Source organism: Microtus oregoni, unplaced genomic scaffold, assembly GCF_018167655.1.
Source record: "Microtus oregoni isolate MIOR12 unplaced genomic scaffold, Mior012 000069F_ref0000032, whole genome shotgun sequence".
Taxonomy (NCBI): Eukaryota; Metazoa; Chordata; class Mammalia; order Rodentia; family Cricetidae; genus Microtus; species Microtus oregoni.
In genome coordinates, this window is record NW_024543976.1 from 4,895,051 (window position 1) to 4,914,382 (window position 19,332).

The window sequence follows — 19,332 nt, forward strand, 5'->3', positions numbered from 1 at the left end:
AAACTCTGAGATTCCATATTATTACTGGAAGAATGATCAAGATCAAAAACACTGCTAACAACTTATGCTTAAGAGAATGTGGGGTAAAGAAAAAACTCCTCCACTGCTGGTGGAAGTGCAAACTGGCACAGCCGCTTTGAATCCTAGTGTGGCAATAAGCAACCGTCTACCTCAAAACTCAGCAAGACCCCTTTTGGGCCTATATACAAAAGATGTTCAACCATACCATAAGGACATGTGCTCAACTATGTTCACAGCAGAATTACTTTGTCATAGACAGGATCTGAAAACAACCCAAAATACACCTCTTATACACATATAATAAATGAGAGACATTATCTTTTACAATAGCCATAAATACCATAAAATATCTTGAAGTAACTCTAACCACACACATGGAAAAACCTGCATAAGAATTTTAAATCTTTGAAGAAAGAAATTTAAGCCATCAGAAAATGGAAAGATCTCTTATTCTTATTCTCTTGGGAAAGGAGAACCAACATAGTAAAATGACAATCTTACTGAAATCAACCTACAAATTCAATACAAATGCCCATTAAAATTATAGCAAAATCCTTCATAGACTTTGAAAGAACAATCCTCAACCTTATAAGAAAAAATAAAAATTCAGGATAGCCTAAACAATCTTAAAATCCTGTACAATGAAAGAACTTTTGAATGCATCACAATCTCTGACTTTAAAACTTCACTGCAGAACCACAGTACTGAAATCAATCCACCTTGCATACAAATTCACATGCCTACAAACAGAAGATTTTTGACAAAGAAGCAAAATTGTGAAATCGAATAGAAGCATATTTAACCTGCTTGCTTATTCTGAATTGTCCTGAAGCTGTAGTTTTCTGAGGTTACTTTATTTCAAACCTGCCTTTCAGCTCCCTGCTGAATCTGCTTCACAGCAGGGGATCGCAGCCTTCTGTCCCAAGCTCTGGTGGGCATAGCTGCGCTGATTTTTAACTTTCTTTTTTATTTTAACTTGTAAGCATAAAATTAAGAGAATTCCTGAATATTCTCCTTTGTTCTACTGGCTGACTTTGGGATGACTGTGTGGGCTTAAATTTGTTCTCTAACCTATTCCTGCTTGCCTTTTACCTGCAGGTGGGTTAGATTTAGCTGGCTACTGCGCACACGTGATACGTTAATCTCAGGGGTAACCTAGGTGATTCTTGGGCCAAATATCCTTTTTCCTTCACTTTTCCTACCCGTTTAGCAAGCAATAAAAGTTGTATCTCCACGTCTATCATGTTTACAGATTCTAAATATCTCTGCCATTGTTTCTGCTACACTCTAACTCTCTTTAGCTACCAACATATATAACTAAATCCTTTTTCCTTCTCTCTCTCTCTCTCTCTCCCTCCCTCCCTCCCTCCCTCCCTCCCTCCCCCTCCCTCCCTCTCTCTCTCTCTCTCTCTCTCTCTCTCTCACACACACACACACACACACACACAAAAAACAACAACAACTTATTTACGCATTTTTACTCCCGATTTAAGTTTTGCCCCATTTCTCTACACTTCCTTAAAATTTATTCTCTATTTCTGAGCACTCAATACTTACATATCCACCCGTGTTGAAATTTTTTTCTCGTGGATTCCTCACGTCTGTACTTCCTCACTTCTTTCGTGTTTTGGGGGGTTCACAGATCAGCCTCAAGTCTGGGCACTATTATGTCAGGGTCTGGTGCTAGCCTGGACCATAATTATTTCTCTTGACCAGACCCCAACATAAACTATCTCTCTTGACAGGCGTGGAGGTGCGGGAATAAAGACACATCTCACACAGCTTTATCAGGAGGGAGATTCTCAGTGGTCCCTCATGAAGTGCTGAGTTCACATCCTGAAGAATATCATATATCATATATTTTTTCAAAACCCTTTTGGTCATGGTATTTATAAAAGCATTAGAAAAGAAATTAGAACAAATTTCTGCCAGCTCCCAGTTAAACTCTTAATTATGGATAAATTAAAACTTAGGTAACGTAAGGAAAAATAATATAAAAATCTGCATGAGACCTTTAGCTAACATCAACAACTATAAAAATCACGAAAAACTGTGTCGCATCTAACTTGAGTGCAGCAATGTATATCAAATCCAAGATGTCTCCTCTGTATGTGCACACTTTCTTCAGTGTGTCCTCCAGATGAATAGAAATTGAACATATCCATAGCTTTACACATTTAGAAATAAATAATAATGAATCACATTTGACATCAGTGTTTAATCAATGCCAAATCTCTAATGATCACATAAGTCTAATTTTCTGTTTTGTTTATGTTTTCAAAAGACGTCAGTAAGTGTAGCTATTGTATTTGGTGGAAGTAAATTTTAATTTTCCTAGATTTACTTTCCTTTTGTACTGTCCATGAGGAATACAAACTTGCAATTGATGTGAGAACTCCTTCAGCCAATAGCCTTTAAAATTCCAGCTCACTTGGGCGTGGTAACTTATACTACAAATGCAGCTGTAGAACTTGCATGCTCTCTCTGAGCTGCTGGATTCAGTTCCTGTCCCGAGTTTGTGCAGAGGACCATGATGTGTGAGTCTTCCCCTAAATTAAGAACCTTTTATTATACTCAATTCTGAGCTAGTGTGGGACTTCTTTATATAGTCTCTCTACATCTGACGCCCACATGAATCCCAACTCCACACCTACTGGGACTGGTCCAGAAGGTCTCCCACCCCCTGCTCACCTGGCTTGATTTCACCTACTAAGCAGTTTTTTTTTTTTTTTTTTTTTTTTTTTGCCAAAACCCCACCATAGCGGGGATACTCCTTTTGTGGGTCTACATGCAGTGTTGACTGACACAGCTTTTAGTTTGTGTTCCTAGCTCACAAGCTCTGGGTTCCTTGATAATCTGGCCACCCAAAAACTCTTGCCTAGTACAAAATTGCTTTAACTGCTCTTACTTTGTTAAGCAAAGCAGATTTGTCAGTATTTAAGCAGACACCAGTATGCAGAACCAGGTGGGACTGTTCATGCTCCACTAGTCTATCACATGGTTGCAACCACGACACCTGTTGGCCAATAAGGATTATTACACTTACAACAAATTACTGAAGACCCATGGCAAAGTACATTCTTTAACATAAACAAATCAGTATTGCAGACAATACCACCATCCAGGAATTTAATAACCTTTTAACTTATACTATGAAAGGTATTCTCAAGGCTTATATGTTTTTTCTGATACATCCATTTATTGGATATTGGTACTTAGCTTTCTTTAAGAAAATGGTTTGATAACAGAGCCAAGAATGAGGCACTTTTAGAAATGATATAGTCTTTACATACAATAATGAATGAACAGCTAGCTGACAGGATTAATACCATCAAAAATATAATATATAATAAGACATTTTGGATCAGCATACTTTAAAAGCATATTATTAATAAACACAGATATGAAGTACCCCAAACAATCATAAATACATACAAGGCCTTTGAAACTGAGGCTCTTTTATTTTAATTTTTTTGTTAATTTTACATAGCAACCACAGTTTCCCCTCCCTCCTCTCCTCCCAACTCCCACCCTAGCTCTCCCTGCACCCCCTCTCATCTCATCCACTCCTCAGAGAGGGTAAGGTCATCCATGGGAAAACAACAAGGCCTTGCACTTCAAGATGAGGCAAGATCAAGGCTCTCCCCCATTGCATCACGGCTGAGTAAGGCATCCCACCATGGGGAATGGGCTCTAAAAAGCCAACTCATGCACCAGGTATAGATTGAGGAGGGCTGATCACATGGACAGCCTCACTCCCATATGTCAGCACCCATTGTAAGGACAAGACAACCAGTCCTCCTTAACTCAGCTTTGTTTCTTCTGGCCCCTGAGAAGACATCAGCTGTGTTGTATGATCTTTCCTTGGGGAGACAAACAAATACCTATTCATCCCTTATAGGCACCCATAACAAACCAAAGAAACATTGTCTTTCAAGTCGAGTTAGGAACATTGATCACTCACAGGCAGCTGGGCCACTGCAAAGCCCACCTTAGAGTGGCAATGGTTCACCAGAGTCACAGCCCTGGAGGCCCCAGCATCATTTGCAGGTATCTTCGCTGGCCTGAAATCCCCACTCCTGGAGAACAATTTTTGCTTTTACAACCTGTAGGAGAGCTTCATGACTCTTTTAAGGTTTGCACTATCTAAGATATTATTTTTATTTACTTTCTGCGTCTTATTTTTTTTACATTTACAATGTGTCTCTCTGTTTAGTGTGCATGTTCACACATGTGTGGGCATGTCAGGCTTATGTTGGGCCTGATCCTCAATTTCTACTTTAACTCATCAAGGAAGGGTCTCTCGATTGAACATGGAGATTGCAGATGTACACACTCTAGGTAGGCAGTTTGCTCTATGATTCCATTCTCTCTCTGTTTTCTGAGCATGGGAGTTCAAGGTGGCTGGACACCCACTCAGCATTTATGTGGGTTTTGGAAATTGAGCTCTGGTCCTCATACATGCATGGCAAGTACTTTATGCACTTGACCATAGATTCCCTCAACTTCCTGAGTTTTTATTAGAATGATTAGGAGCAAAGAGTAATAATACAACTATTTAATCTTTTGTGTGTGCACCTGTGCATGTTTGGGTGTTGTATGCGTGCATGTGTGCATTCATGAGTGTGTGTATGTGTGTGTGTGTGTGTGTGTGTGTGTGTATGTGTGCATGTATGCTTTCAGCTGTGCGTGTGGAGTTAAAGATCAGGAAGAAAGGTAGAGAGCTGAGGTTGGGGATTGTCATGTTCTGACATAATAACACATATGAACCTTACCCTTAGGTTTTCCCATGTTGATAGTGGATGGGCTAGTGTTACAAGGGTGGAGGGCAGGCATGGAAGGACTGGAAAATGAGTAGGATTTGGGTACATGCTGTGAAATTTGAAAAAAATTCAATTAAAATATATGCTAAAAAACAAACAAAAAAGCAGAATGTGGAACTGTAAACAGTTATGGAGTCCAGTCATCTTACAGATGCACCCTCCATTTCTGGACTCTAGACTATTCCAGGTATAGTCAAGTTGACAACCAAGAATCAGCATCACACTTATCAAACAAACGCTCAGTGCCAGTTTGTGGTACCTGCCCCTGAGTTGTTGATTAGGAAGGTCCCAGGGACCTCAAAATAAAGCAGTCGGCTATTGGTATTATTTTTCATTCCTTATCAGACCCTGATGGTAAGATTCTGTTGCTGAAGACACCACATATTTTGGGCACAGGACATAGAGAAATATTGGTACTGAGCCGAAAGCTTCATGCTTTGTGACCAATGTTCACAATATTGGAGGGTACTATGCAGCCTGCTGAGGGAGAACAGTAATTAACAGTCTTGTGTGACTGGGGATTTGGTCAAAGACCAGTCTCCATGGGAAGAACGCTTGCCTTTCTTTTCTGCAAAAATCTTGACATCTAAACCTTGTCCACTATGACTCAAGACTCCAAGACTCAAGGTCCAGCTAAGGCCAGGCATTTCCAGCTTATTTTCTTCCCCTTTTAAAATGGCTTTAAAGAACCTAGTGATGGACCTGTCCCTTTATCCCAGGGACCAGAGTCACTACTGCAGCATGCCTTACCACTGTGGGTCTGAAATACTGTCTTATTGGCAACTACAACTCATTTTGGAATAGAGTTCTGTTCTACCAAGTGTGAGTCTCTGGAGCATCTCTTTTCTGTTAGATCCATGCCAGTGCTAGTCTCTGTTCCCCAGAGACAGAGATACTGCCACATCCCTTCTTAAATTAGCTACTGAGCCCTATATCTGAGTCACAGACCTGTGCGTGTTATGCATTCCGTGGTTTTTTTTTTGTGTGGGTTTATGTGTATTTGTTTTCTCTACTCCCCAGAGGCTTAAGAGTGAATATGAGACTAAGTCCTAGGTGCTACAGACCCTGGGGCCATAGCCATCACTTCACTGCAGCTCCAAACAGGCTCAAGTGATGCTGGTATTTCTTGTGGGTCACATTATACCTGAACCCTTTCCAAATAGCCCTGACTTACACTGAGTCTTCAAAAGCTCAATTATATTGCACATAAAGTTGATACTCACCCCACTCCCGGAAATACTATATAAGAATTTATTTCCCCTTTTTTTCTGAAATGGACTGTCCATGTTTTTTGTTACCAGCAGCAAACAAACAAACAAACAAACAAACCTCAAATGAAGGGCAAAGCCTTTCTAGTTGCAGGTTCCTCCCCAGCTGTACTGAGGTGTTCATTCCTAGAGGAATGATTGACAATGGGAAGAGAAGAATGTGGCAGATAGAAGGGGACCTGTATTAATCTAGCTGATATAATGGTGGCTTTGGCCAGGGAGGCTTTGTCTTGTGTACTTAGAGTTTCTCAAAGCTCTCAGCAATCTCCTCACACAGCTTCCTTCATGGATGGTGTTCTGACAGTTAGTGTTTCTTCTCATCATCAGAGAAAGAAACTAAGACAATGTACAGATTACTTCTTAGGGCCTGAGACACCAAACCTGTTGATCTATATTTTACCTGTCTGGCAGTTTCTATAAGCTTTCTATTGGAAATTGGCTCATTGCTTTAAGAAGTTTACCTAGTGGCTCAAGGTCTCCCATAAGAATATTATAACTAGGGCTTTAGCCATTAAATATCTAATTAAAAGTTTGTAAGCTGTGCTTCTCTTAAGGTGTAAGTCTGTCTAACTGATAGAAGAATGGAAAAAGAAAGCATTTTAACTCATGATGCTGGCCTCATTAGACATCAACATGTAGAAGACTGAAAGTAGATTCACATCCATCTCCAGCTCAGTCGGTTGAGCATGAGACTCTTAATCTCAGGGTCGTGGGTTTGAGCTCCACGTTGGGCGCAATCTATCCCATCCAGAGGGATACGAACTGGGGTTCCTGATAAACCTGGAGGAGAGGAATGGAAGGGCAAGAGATAGGAGAAACGGCGGCAAGACAGGTTTTCTGATCAAGTCGTGTTTTATCCTTTCTCAGAAGCTGTTGTACAGCAAAAAAAATAAAAAATGGGCAAGTGGGAGGGGAAGGTGTCAGAACCACTGGAATTCAGGTCCAGAGACATCCCTAGCTGATAAGGAAATCCTGAGTGTCTGTGATTGTTGACTAACAAAGGAAATGCTAATTGTTTCTAAAAGCCTGGGGCCAGCAGGTCTCATTAGGAGATAAGATACCAGGTTGATTTCCTAGGCCCAGAATTTACCCTGCAGAGGGGAATTACTTACTTGTGAACTTAAGATGACTGTAAACAAAATACAGACCTCAAAATACAGTCTTTGCTTCTGGTAGGGAGGGGCTTGCTTCTGACTCAACTGAATGTGTCAGGCTTTGGTGACTCACCATGGGAGGCCTTAGCATTTCTGAGGAGTGAATTGGGGTGTGCTTATGGGAGGCAGGGGAAGAGGGGATAGGAAGACTGTGGTTGGTATGTAAAATGAATAAAAATATTAAAAAATAAAATGTGTCTCTCTGTGTGGTATGCGTGTTCACGTGTGTGTGTGTGTGTGTGTGTGTGTGTGTGTGTGTGTGTGTGTGAGTATGTCAGGCTTATGTTAGGTCCTATCCTCAATTGCTCTCCAGTCTTTGTCACCAAGACAAGGTCCCTCAATTGAACCCAGAACTTGTAGTCATCTCACACTCTTGACAGCCAGCTTGCTCCATGGTTCCGCCTTCTCTGCCTTCTGAGTTTGGAGTCCAAGGTGCTTACTACACCCACTCAACTTTTATATGGGTTCTGGAAATTGAGCTCTGCTCATTATATGTGCACGACATGGCACTGTGTGTGTCTCTGTGTGAGTGTGTGCATGTGTGTTTTATTTATTTATTTTTTTTGTTCTGATTTTTATTATTTTTTTTAATTTATTTATTTATTAAGGATTTCTGCCTCCTCCCCGCAACCGCTTCCCATTTCCCTCCCCCTCCTCCGATCAAGTCCCCCTCCCTCATCTGCTTGAAGAGCAATCAGGGTTCCCTGACCTGTGGGAAGCCCAAGGACTGCCCACCTCTATCCAGGTCTCGTAAGGTGAGCATCCAAACTGCATGTGTGTTTTAAAGTGTACATGTGGAGCTGTGTAACATGAAGTCCTGCTTGTTGGTTCCTATCCTGCCCACTTCCCACAGCCGGAAAGCCCCAAAGAAAGTCACACAGAGGTCTCCATAAGTTATAAACTGATTGGCCCATTAGCTTAGGCTTCGTATTAGCTCTTATAACTGATGTTAACCCATTATTTTTATCTATGTTAGCCACATGGCTCAGTACCTTTTTCAGTGGGACAGGTCACATCTTGCTTCATCGGTGTCTGGACAGGACTCAGAAAGAACTTCCTTCTTCCCAGAATACTCCTGTTCTCATTGCCCTGCCTCTACTTCCTGTCTGGTTGTCTTGCCTATACTCTCTGCCTGGCTATTGGCCTATCAGCATTTATTTAAAACATGATTGACAGGATACAGACAATTCTCCCACACCAGAGTTTAAAGACAGAGAGGAAGGTAGAGAGTTGAAGCTGGGGATTGCCAGGTTCTGACATATTAACACACATGGCCCTTATCCTTAGGTTTCTCATGGTAATAGTGGATTGGTTAGTGGAAAGAAAAGATATAAGAGGGGGAATTTATCTAGTGATTCCATTGTATTCACCATTGATCTTGTGATCTTGTCATGGTCAGTCACTGTGGTTGAGCAGAGCTTGAACTAGTTTTTTAAAATATGTCTCTCTAAGGAGAACTTTGGCATCTTCAGTCACTGTGTCAAGGAAATAAAGTTGTAAGTAAAAGGTTTTACCAAAGTAATGCCCTGTAGCAAGAGGCCCACCATTAGCTGAGGCAAATTTCTCCACATATTTCAAAATCATTTCTCCCAATGTTTCTTCTTTCTTAGTTTCCAACAAATAAGGAGATTTAATTTTTTTTTTCAGTTGTTCAACAGGCACTTGAGAATTGTTAGCCATGGCTTCCAGGGATTCATCATCCAGTCCAAAGAGGACTCGGTAGTGGTTTAACTTCACTTTCAACTCTTCGACTTCATCCATGAGGGTGTCCACTGTAGGAACAGTAGCCAAAATTCCAGCCTGGCAGGCTTCCAACAAGATAAACTGCTGCATAAATTTGTGCTTTTTGTCAACGACAGCCTCAGTATTATTAGGCAAGGAAAGTATAAAGTTGTGGTGCTTTTGAGCAGGAAGATATTTTATCATTGTGTCCATCAGGACTGGAAAATTATAGTCTGATAAATTGTGGTTAGAAATCAAGAAAATTGGTGGAGCATCCATGTTATTCTGAATGAAGGTGTTCACACAGTATCTTCTGACCAGCTGCAGGGTCTTTACTCTGTCAAAGGTACATGGTTTGGATTCCTTTTCATTTTGTAAGTCAGCATCCACTTTGGTTCTTACAAAGTAGCAATTCTTTCTCTTCAATCTGATTGCTTGGGCAAGGTCTAGTTCAAGTAGTTTAAAGCGTGTGGCGGAAAGAATCACGAAGAAGTCGTACTCTTGGAATTTTACTTTCTCCAGATAATATTTTGGTGGAATGTTCATAGTTCCAATACCAGGCAGCTCCCAAAAAGTCAACGTTTCAATTTTGGGGTGCTTGTATGGAGTTCTCATCATAGCTTTCTCTGCTATCCCAACTTGAGTTGCATCTTCCTCTTCAGGTCCAACTCCCCTCAGGGCATTGATGAAGCTGGACTTCCCTACTCCAGAATCTCCTGTCACAGCAACGTTTATTGGGGCATAATAAATATATTCTAATTGAGCACTGATTCTATAATGTGCCTGCTGAACATCTCCTTTTCTCAGAGACCTTTTTATAGAACGGATGATTTCTGGAGGAATGATTTTGTTTTCTATTTCAATATTATTAAAATATTCAGTGAAACTGGATTCCAAATCTCCACGGTCTTCATTCTCTGATGTAGAAGAGAATGACTGACCCATGATCGTGATTAAAGAAATAAGTCACTGAAAGAAGGAAGGGAGAGTAAGTTACAAAAGATCAAAGATGCCTGTAGTGGCATTTTAATTGTACTTCAATAAATAAATACTTCCTGAAGATTTAAGAGTAAAACAGTCCCACTGGTTAGCCTTACAGACCTGGAAGTGGTAACACACACCTTTAATCTTAGCAGCCACACTAGTTGCCATAGAAACCAGGCGATGCATGCCTTTAATAATAATGGTACAAGCCTTTAATCCCAGCCCTAGAAAGGATTATAAAACAGGAGAAAACAGCTCTCAACACACAGTCTCATTCTGCGGTTCCAGGAAGCAGGATCGCCATTTCAGATTGAGATCAAGGTAAGAGCCAGTGGCTGACTGCTTTGCTTTTCAGATCTTTAGGTTGAACCCCAATTTCTGACCCTGAGCTTTTATTAATCTTGGTTCAGATGCCTTCATTCTTAGCACTGTTTTGCTTCACTGTGCTGCCAACTTAGTTACATTCTGTTATTGACTAGTTCCTGGATAGTTTGTGCTTTTTTTTTTTTTTTTTTTTGATCAAGTAGATACAAGCTATAGTCCTATTGGAGAAGAAAACCTCATTTGAGGGATTTTTCCCATCAGATTTGACTTGGGGCACTTTGTTGATTCAATATTGATGTGGGAAGTGCCAGTTCACTGTGGGTGGTATCATCTTTGGACTGGTAGTCCTGGGTAAATTAAGAAAACATTATCAAACTATGGAGAGCAAGTCAACAAACAACATTCTCCTATTGTTCCTGCCTCTGCTCCTCCAGAGTTTCTGCCCTGATTTCCCTGAGTGATGGACTGGGATCAGAATGTGTGAGCCCTCCCCAATCATATGCTTTTCAAAATGTTTTTGGTCCTGGTGCTTATAAAAGCAATAAAAGGAATCTAGATTAAATTTCTACTAGCTCCCAATTAAACCCTTAATTACAAAAATTTGATAACTGAAGTAAAGCAAGGCAAAATCGTATAAAAATCCATATGAGTCCTTTAGCCAGCGTCAACAAGTATAAAAGCACGAACAATTGTACTGTATCTAACCTGACTGCAGTATTGTATAACAAATCCAAAATATCTTATTCATTTGCGCACACTTCCTACAGTGTGTGCCTTCAAATGAATGGAAACTTAACAGACATCTGGTTTTGCACCCTGAGAAATAAATAATAATGAGTGATATTTGATATTATTGCTTAATCAATGCTATATCTCTAATGATCACATAAATCTTTCTGTTTTCTTGATTTTTTCCAGAAGATTTCATTAAGTCCAACTATTGTATTTGGTTGAAATAATTCTTAATTTTTCTAGATTTATTTTCCTTCTGTCTTTTTTTTTTAATTACTCGGAGCTCAACTCCATGAGGAATATAAACTTGTAATAATGTAAGATATCTTAATATTATTAAAGTCCAAGTTAGCATCTATTTCTTCAGTCCACTGTTTCAGGGTCCTCAAGTCATCTTTCTGATTCACTGCTTTCTTTTAAACCTTGCATGTTCTGAAAGCACTCCACCTGTGCCCTTCAGATATAGGCCAATTGCTTTCCTAGAATGAACAGGGCTTTGGGTTCAATCCCCAGCATCTCTTCAAATGCGGGTTCTTGTGGATCTCTGTCATTCTGGAGCATAGGAAGTAGAGGTAAGAGTATCAGTACTTCAAGGTCATCCCTGGTAAACTGTGAGTTAAGGGCTAGCCTGGGCTACTTGAGACCCTGACTCAATAAAATAAATATTATGTTATGAAAGATGACTCGGGGTAAATATCAGGACTAAAGAACTAAGTTTGATTGCTGGGTAATTTTTTTTTTAGTTCAGATATCATATTTCTGTCCTGTATTATCCACAAACCTGTCTACAAGACCTCCCATGGCAGCACAATGGATGTTACTATCAGTTAAGAAAGCAGCAAATCTCCACTGTCACCCTGGAGCCTTTTCCTGTCTCACCCACATCAAATTGGTTTGCAGACTTAAGCTGTATTTCCAATTCCACTCACACTGATCATTCCTCCTACGTTATCTTCTTCAAGACCTCCTCAATCTCAGCTTTGATAATGTCATTGACATTACTGTATTCCCTGTGGTTGTTCTTGCAACAGCATGGATGATCAGCCAGAGTTGTCCCATTGACACTGAAGTCATATCAGGTCATGTCAATTCTGAGATGTACCATTAGGATACTACTTTCCCTCAGGGAAAGTTAATTTGATAAAGAGCGCACATGCTACAAACAACATAAATTGAACTTTATTATTACACTTCTGGGGTTTTTTCATGTCTGAATAACAGCCACCCTGGTATCTTGGGCTATTTTTTCATCTCAGAACTTTGTACTGAATGACTGTTTCCTTTCCTTGTTGGTCTCCCCTTCAGAACCACAGGTCTATTAACTTAGTCACCCTCATCTAGGTTGTGCATCAATTAGGCATGCTTTAGCATTGCCATCCCCATTGAGATATAAAATCGCACCTGCCTCTATCACCCACCATCCTTTACCTTTCCAGCTCTACACAGCACTTCCTGGCAGATGATGTGCATTCGTCTGGGTTCACTTGCTCTCAGCCTCTCACAGTATAATGAGCCTCAGGTATCAGAATGTGCTTTTGTCTTGCTCACTTTTCTATGACCAACACACAGCAATGGTGATTTATCATTAGGCAATGAATGAGGGCTATGAGGGAAACACTAGATGTTTATTGTAAACATTTGTGCCTATTCTGTAGTTTTCCCTGGCCAGTAGGTTATTGAAGACCTAGTACGTTCATAGAGAGTGGGTACCGGAATCTCTGGGAGAGCTCAAAGACAGTCTATCACAAGAGAGGGCTGTCCTTAGAATCCTACTGTGTATAAGCACAGGCACATACAGACTCACTGCACAGGACACCCCATCCATCTACAGGACAGATGGGGGATAGCTGTGCAGGAAAGCAGAGCTGTAGAACTTTGTTCAGTCTGACTGCAGGCACAGGACAGGAAGAGGTGGGTAAAGAGAATGTCCTGAAAGGGATGCCAAATCTGATTAAATAAACAGCGTTGCCTGATTTCCTGTTGACGGGGACAGTCACCCACAGGGCACAGACAGCATGTGGCCTGAAGTGCACAAGCTGTTCTCATCTTCAGTTTTCCCCTCTCATTTTGTCAGCTCTAGCTCCTGGATCTGTGATGCAGACTCCCGTGTGACAGTTGTCTGCAAGGACTTTCCACTGAATATGAACACAGGGAACGAGAAGGCTGTGATACAGCGAACATTTCAAAGGGAAGCCTACCTAAATGTCATCTGTCACCATGCCCTGACATCCTCAACTTCTCATAGATGGAGGGAAGATCCTTAGCACTCCTGCTTGACAATAAAGGAAACCACAGTGAACAAGATTTGCCAGGCACAGATCTCCGCAGCCAGCTATGGCAGAAGCGGCAGAAGCAGCAGAAGCAGCGAACAGAGAGACCTCTTCTCCACAGGCCAGAGGCCTCAGGGGGTAAGGAATGAAGTATTATACCCTGAACTAGGAAGGAAGATGAGAATGACAAACAGCAATCTCGGGCCCACTGCAGATATTCCATCAGCTGCAGCAGCCAGTTACAGCCATGTTAGAGAAATAAGAAACAAGCCAAAACAATTTGAAACGTTTTACCAAAATCAATACCCAAATAATTTCCTTTGTGTCTTCCTCAACTTGAAGCATTGGCTAAGCCCATCCATGATGCAGTCCTGTCTGCCTTGCACCGGAGCACCCCAGCTTCCAAGCAGAGGATCCCCACTCTCAGAATATGTTCGTAAATGTCTGATTACCTATCTTCTCTTTAGAGAAGAGAGATGGTGTGGGTTACAAGTTAGATCTGAATGCCCCTTTCCACTTACCAGAGAATCCTGAGTCCAGTGTATGCGCTCAGTGTAGTTCAGCTGCAGGAACCACTGTCCACTGTGCTGCAGTCTCTTCCCATGAACCAACCCCCCCTTCCTCTGTGAAAAGCAGCAGGTTTCTGACAGTTTGGCAGGACTCACACTCTCTCCAGGGTCCTGCCCCTCCCTCTCAATGTGTGCTGGCCAATTACAGAGCAGCATGGGTCAGTAGCTTTCAGACCTGCTCCATTTCCAAGAAAAGGAAAATGAAACTAAAGTGACCAGCTGTGTTTCATTCTATTAAACCTTTGTTTCTTGGCAGACAAGTCTGGACAGTCCTAAAACAGTACAGGTGTGAAATGTGGGGCTTGGAAATGGAGGGAGAGCACGGAGAAGCAGCTGACTAACCAGGCTGGAACACAACCCTTGAAAGATAACTTTTGGGATCCCTGACTCCACAAATACAGCCTGAACTGAAGTCACACAGCACACTTGTCTGGTGTTGTGTGCAGATGCCAAGTTAAGGATCACCCACGACACAACCTATTTCCTCACAATTGTGGATTCATGTTCCTTAATTCTTGTCATTCTCAACTCTCCTGTCAGTGCACACATTTGATCTGGTTTGGGCGTGACAGGTTTTACACATGTTGTCACAACCATTGTGAGCTTATACATCCAGCTGCCTTGTTGTGTCCAGAAGACACAGTTTCACTGTAGCTAGAATTATATATATTCCATTCAGGACTGGATATTGTTCAGTGTCTTATTCTCTGCATTTTGGCCAGTTGTGGGTCTCTGTATAGATTATGATCTACTGCAAATATAAAAAACTATAAGAAAGGTTGGGAATTGCCTCAATCTATGGGTATAATGATAAATCAAGAGGAGCTGGCTTAATAACATATCCATTTAACAGCATAACAATAGAAATTTTTACCTTGAATCTATAATATATCTAGCCTTAAGTTCTTGCCCAGGTATGGGTTTCATTTAGTGGAGAAGCTATTAAATCTAATCAGGAAGCAATTAGTTACATGGATGAGTTTCTTGCCACTAATACACTGGAGAGCATGTCTCATCTGTCCAGTCATTATAGTTCATAGAGTTCAGAGACTGGTATGATTAATGATTACGTTTATTCTTTGTAGTATAATATGACTACAATTTGACTACATAGATGACTTTTAATTTGCATTTTTAATTATACTTCTATTTTAAATGAGTTACACAAACATAATGCCTCAAACAAGAATAGAAAGAAATATGCAGTATAAGAAATTACCTTAAATTTGTAGCAATAAATGGAAATACATATCAATGTAAAGTATTCATTTCCATATCATATCCTATTCATATTCCATATCATATCTTTCTTTAGAAAGAGATTGACTGTGACCATTAGCTGTTTATAAGCAACCCCTTTTAAATGAAAACAAACATTAATAGACAGTATTTAGGAATTTTGGTATAGATTTCCGTACTACTTCCTGCTGATTGTTGGTCTTGAGAAAGTTTAGAATTATGGTTAAATCTTGGCTGCAGTAGTCAGTGAGGTTGCATAATCTCAGCCAGTTGCCTTGAAGCTGTTTCAGGGGGTCTTTTTCTATCAAACCATATTAACATAAAAGTAATCCACATCTTCTTATCTTCCTTAGAAACAAAAGAAGAATCTCTTTTTCAAAGCAACATATCCTTAGACCTGAATTTTGAAGTTAAATACTTATATGTGGGTTTAGCTTAGCAGATCCCACAATTAAATATCTTTCTTCAGTTAGCTCATTAACAGTTGAAAAATTCAAAAAACCACAATAATTACATAATCTAGACTCTGTGTATTTTCCATCATTACGTGGCCCATTATAAATTTTTTACTCTCTTTGTCTTTTAAGTACCTCAGTTTACTACCCTTAAATTTCTTTTTTTAATCTGTGACTCTGTCTGTCTCATATTCTCTTCCTTCCAAGCTCATGCACATTTATCAAACACAGTGTGATCACTCACAGGCAGCTGGGTCACTGCAAAGCCCACCTTAGAGTGGCAATGATTCACCAGAGTCACAGCCTTGGAGGCCCCAGCATCATTTGCAGGTATCTTTGCTGGCCTGACATCCCCACTCCTGGAGAACAATTTTTGCTTTTACAACCTTTAGGAGAGCTTCATGACTCTTTTAAGGTTTGCACTATCTAAGATATTATTTTTATTTACTTCCTGCCTCTTATTTTATTTTATATTTAAAATGTGTCTCTCTGTTTAGTGTGCATGTTCACACATGTGTGGGCATGTCAGGCTTATGTTGGGCCTGATCCTCAATTTCTACTTTAATTCATCAAGGAAGGGTCTCTCGATTGAACATGGAGATTGCAGATGTACACACTCTACGTAGGCAGCTAGCTCTATGATTCCACTATCTCTGTTTTCTGAGCATGGGAGTTCAAGGTGGCTGGACACCCACTCAGCATTTATGTGGGTTCTGGAAATTGAGCTCTGGTCCTCATACTTGCATGGCAAGTACTTTATGCACTTGATCATAGATTCCCCCAACTTCCTGAGTTTTTATTAGAATGATTAGGAGGAAAGAGCAATAATACAACTATCTAATCATTTGTGTCTGCGCTTGTGCATGTTTGTGTGTTGTATGTGTGCATGTGTCCATTTGTGTGTGTGTGTGTGTGTGTGTGTGTATGTTTGTGTGTAAACGTGTGCATGTATTCCAGTGTGCATGTAGAGTTGAAGATCAGGAAGGAAGGTAGAGAGCTGAAGTTGGGGATTGTCATGTTCTGACATAATAACACACATGAACCCTACCCTTAGGTTTTCCCATGTTGATAGTGGATTGGCTAGTGTTACAAGGGTGGAGGGCAGGCATGGAAGGACTGGAAAATGAGTAGGATTTGGGTACATGCTGTGAAATTCTCAAAAAATAAATCAATTAAAATATATGCTAAAAAACAAACAAAAAAGCAGAATGTGGAACTGTAAACAGATATGGAGTCCAGTCAGTCCCACAGGGTGAAAGGTCCATCTCTCGGCCTTTACCCCACTATTCAAATAAACAGGGACTTATTTTCCTAAAATAAATAACAATGATAAATAAATCTTTTTAAAAAAAGAGTTTATTTTTATTTTTATTCTATTTATATTAACTGATTTGGTTATGAGTTTTTCTATGGTTAGAAAATTTTTAAATTTTCTTTTAATCTCTTGCTCTTCTCTCTTCCCCTCCATGACTTCTCCACTCTCTCCTTTGTTCTTTCATTTAATTAACTTTGTTTCTCAAATTTTTCTCTTTCCTTGCCCCTTTCCTTTGTCACAAGGGGAAGAGAAAGAATAAAAGCTTCTTGCTCTGTTTAAGGTAGAGACACTTCCTGCTTTTTGCAGCTGGCATTGTTCCAACAGAAGCCCTTTATTTTGTTCCAAAAAACAGCGCCAGGCACCTAAGCTGAGGGAGCAAGCAGCATTTCTCTCTGACCTGAGAACTGTATCCAAGTAGGAGCAAGTCTCCAGTTTTTCCCTCTCTGTGTCTTCAGTCCCCAGTAAGTCCAGATGCTTCAGCCTTTGTTTCTATTTCCAGAACCAGGAAAGGGGCACTGGACAAAAGAAGGTGTTTGGAAATCAGTCATGAAAAGGGGGTTGAAGGAAACAATTCCAGAAAATTGTCCCAGGCCAGTGGGGCTCAGCCCCAAGTTAAGATGATCTGGCTTTTTGCATAAACAGGATGTAGAAACCAAAAGCGTTGAAAATTGTGGCATGGACGGCCGGCCGCACTAGTATAAAGCTGTCCACTAGATGGAGCAAGTTCGAAACAGCTTCAACTAACACTGGGGAAGCTTGGGAAATTGCGGTTCTGTGGGTACCAAATAGCAGAAAATAAAAAATAAAAAAAACTTTGTCGAATGCGTTTTCAGCATCTAATGAAATGATCATATGGTTTTCTTCTTTCAGTTTATTTATATGGTGGATTACATTGATAGATTTGCGTATGTTGAACCAGCCCTGCATCTCTGGGATGAAGCCTACTTCATCATAATGTATAATTTTTCTTATGTGTTCTTGGATTCGGTTTGCCAGTATTTTATTGAGAATTTTTGCGTCGATGTTCATGAGTGAGATAGGTCTGTAATTCTCTTTTTTGTGATACCTGCTCTTGAATATCATGAATTTGAGGGAAGCCAGCCTGGGATACACAGCAAGTTCAGACCAGTTTGGGATTTTAAATGAGACCCTGCCTCAGGAAAGAGAGAGAGAGATACAGAGACAGAGATAGGGAGACAGATGACAGACAGGCAGAGACAGAGAGGCAGGCATTATCTGTCACAATCTCTTTGTATATTAATGGATTTCAACTCTTTGTTTTGGAGTAAAACTTCCTTTTCTCTTCCTTTTTCTGTGTCTTGGCTGTCCATATTGTGTGTTTATGTTAACAAATTATTTGTGTTTTTCAATCAATTAAAATCGTTTTGAAGTAAACAAAGAAAAAAGGAAAGTAAAAAAAAATAAAAAAAATAGCCGGCGGTGGTGGCACACATCTTTAATCCCGGCACTTGGGAGGCAGAGGCAGGCGGATCTCTATGAGTCTGACGTCTACCTGATCTACAGAGTGAGTTTCAGGACAGGCTCCAAAGCTACAGAGAAACCCTGTCTCGAAAAAACCCAAAACCCCAAGCAGAAAGAAAGAAAGAAAGAAAGAAAGAAAGGAACAAAGAAACAAAACACAACTAGGCCAAAACGATATTAGTGTTCTCCATAGAAGCATACTAATCAAAACTTCCAGAACACCATTCAAAGCGGTCATTCACACGAAGACATAGGAAAGGCAATCAGAATACCTTGCAGAAAAAGTAAGTTAATAGAAATATCAAATTTTTCTTTGAAAGAAAGTTGATAAAATGAAAAAGACATACTATTGATTTGGAGAAAAATTGCAAATGAAGAATCAGACCTTATGCACAACATATAAAGATTTCCTAAAACTCAATAGTAAGAAAACAAGCAACTTGATTTTCTAATCTAATAGACACATTAGCAAAAAGAAACACTGATGTCAAATAATCACTTGACTATACAGTCACCATTGGGGGAGTTCTAATGAAAACTTCACATACCCACTAGGTGGGGAAGGATTTCAAATGCAATTTAAGACGCTTAGCAAGTATAACCTTGTCTCATGCTGCTGGGAATGCTCCCATTGAGAAACAATTTGCTGGTTTTCAACAATATAAATTCCACTTTATCCAGCATTCCTGATGTTGAGGACCAGCCTCAATGAAAACACTTCTTACCAGGGTAGGGGAGTGGGAAAATAGAGAAAGGAACCATAAGACAGTATTGGGAGTGAGTTTCAGGGATTATTCAGATCCTGAAATCACCTGCATTTATTTTGCCACAGTTTTTATACTTAAGGTAAACTGGGGGAGAAGGTAACAAAGGCTTCGTTAACATAACAGCCTGAGACTTCCCATCATTAGCATTCTGTTGCCTAGGTAGCAGGAAGACACAAGTCAAGGTTGACTCACAGACACTGGTCATGC

The 19,332-nt window shown here is 40.3% G+C and overlaps 1 protein-coding gene across 1 annotated transcript; it reads right to left on the bottom strand.

Moving 5' to 3' along the window:
• Positions 1-8,363: 8,363 nt before the first annotated feature.
• Positions 8,364-13,931, bottom strand: LOC121440654 (interferon-inducible GTPase 1-like). The gene is made up of 2 exons (XM_041641446.1): positions 13,820-13,931; positions 8,364-9,957 (listed from the first exon to the last, which is right to left on the bottom strand). Exon 2 carries the CDS (start codon positions 9,931-9,933, stop codon positions 8,662-8,664), a length of 1,272 nt encoding a protein of 423 aa, XP_041497380.1. The 5' UTR covers positions 9,934-9,957; positions 13,820-13,931; the 3' UTR covers positions 8,364-8,661.
• Positions 13,932-19,332: the final 5,401 nt, after the last annotated feature.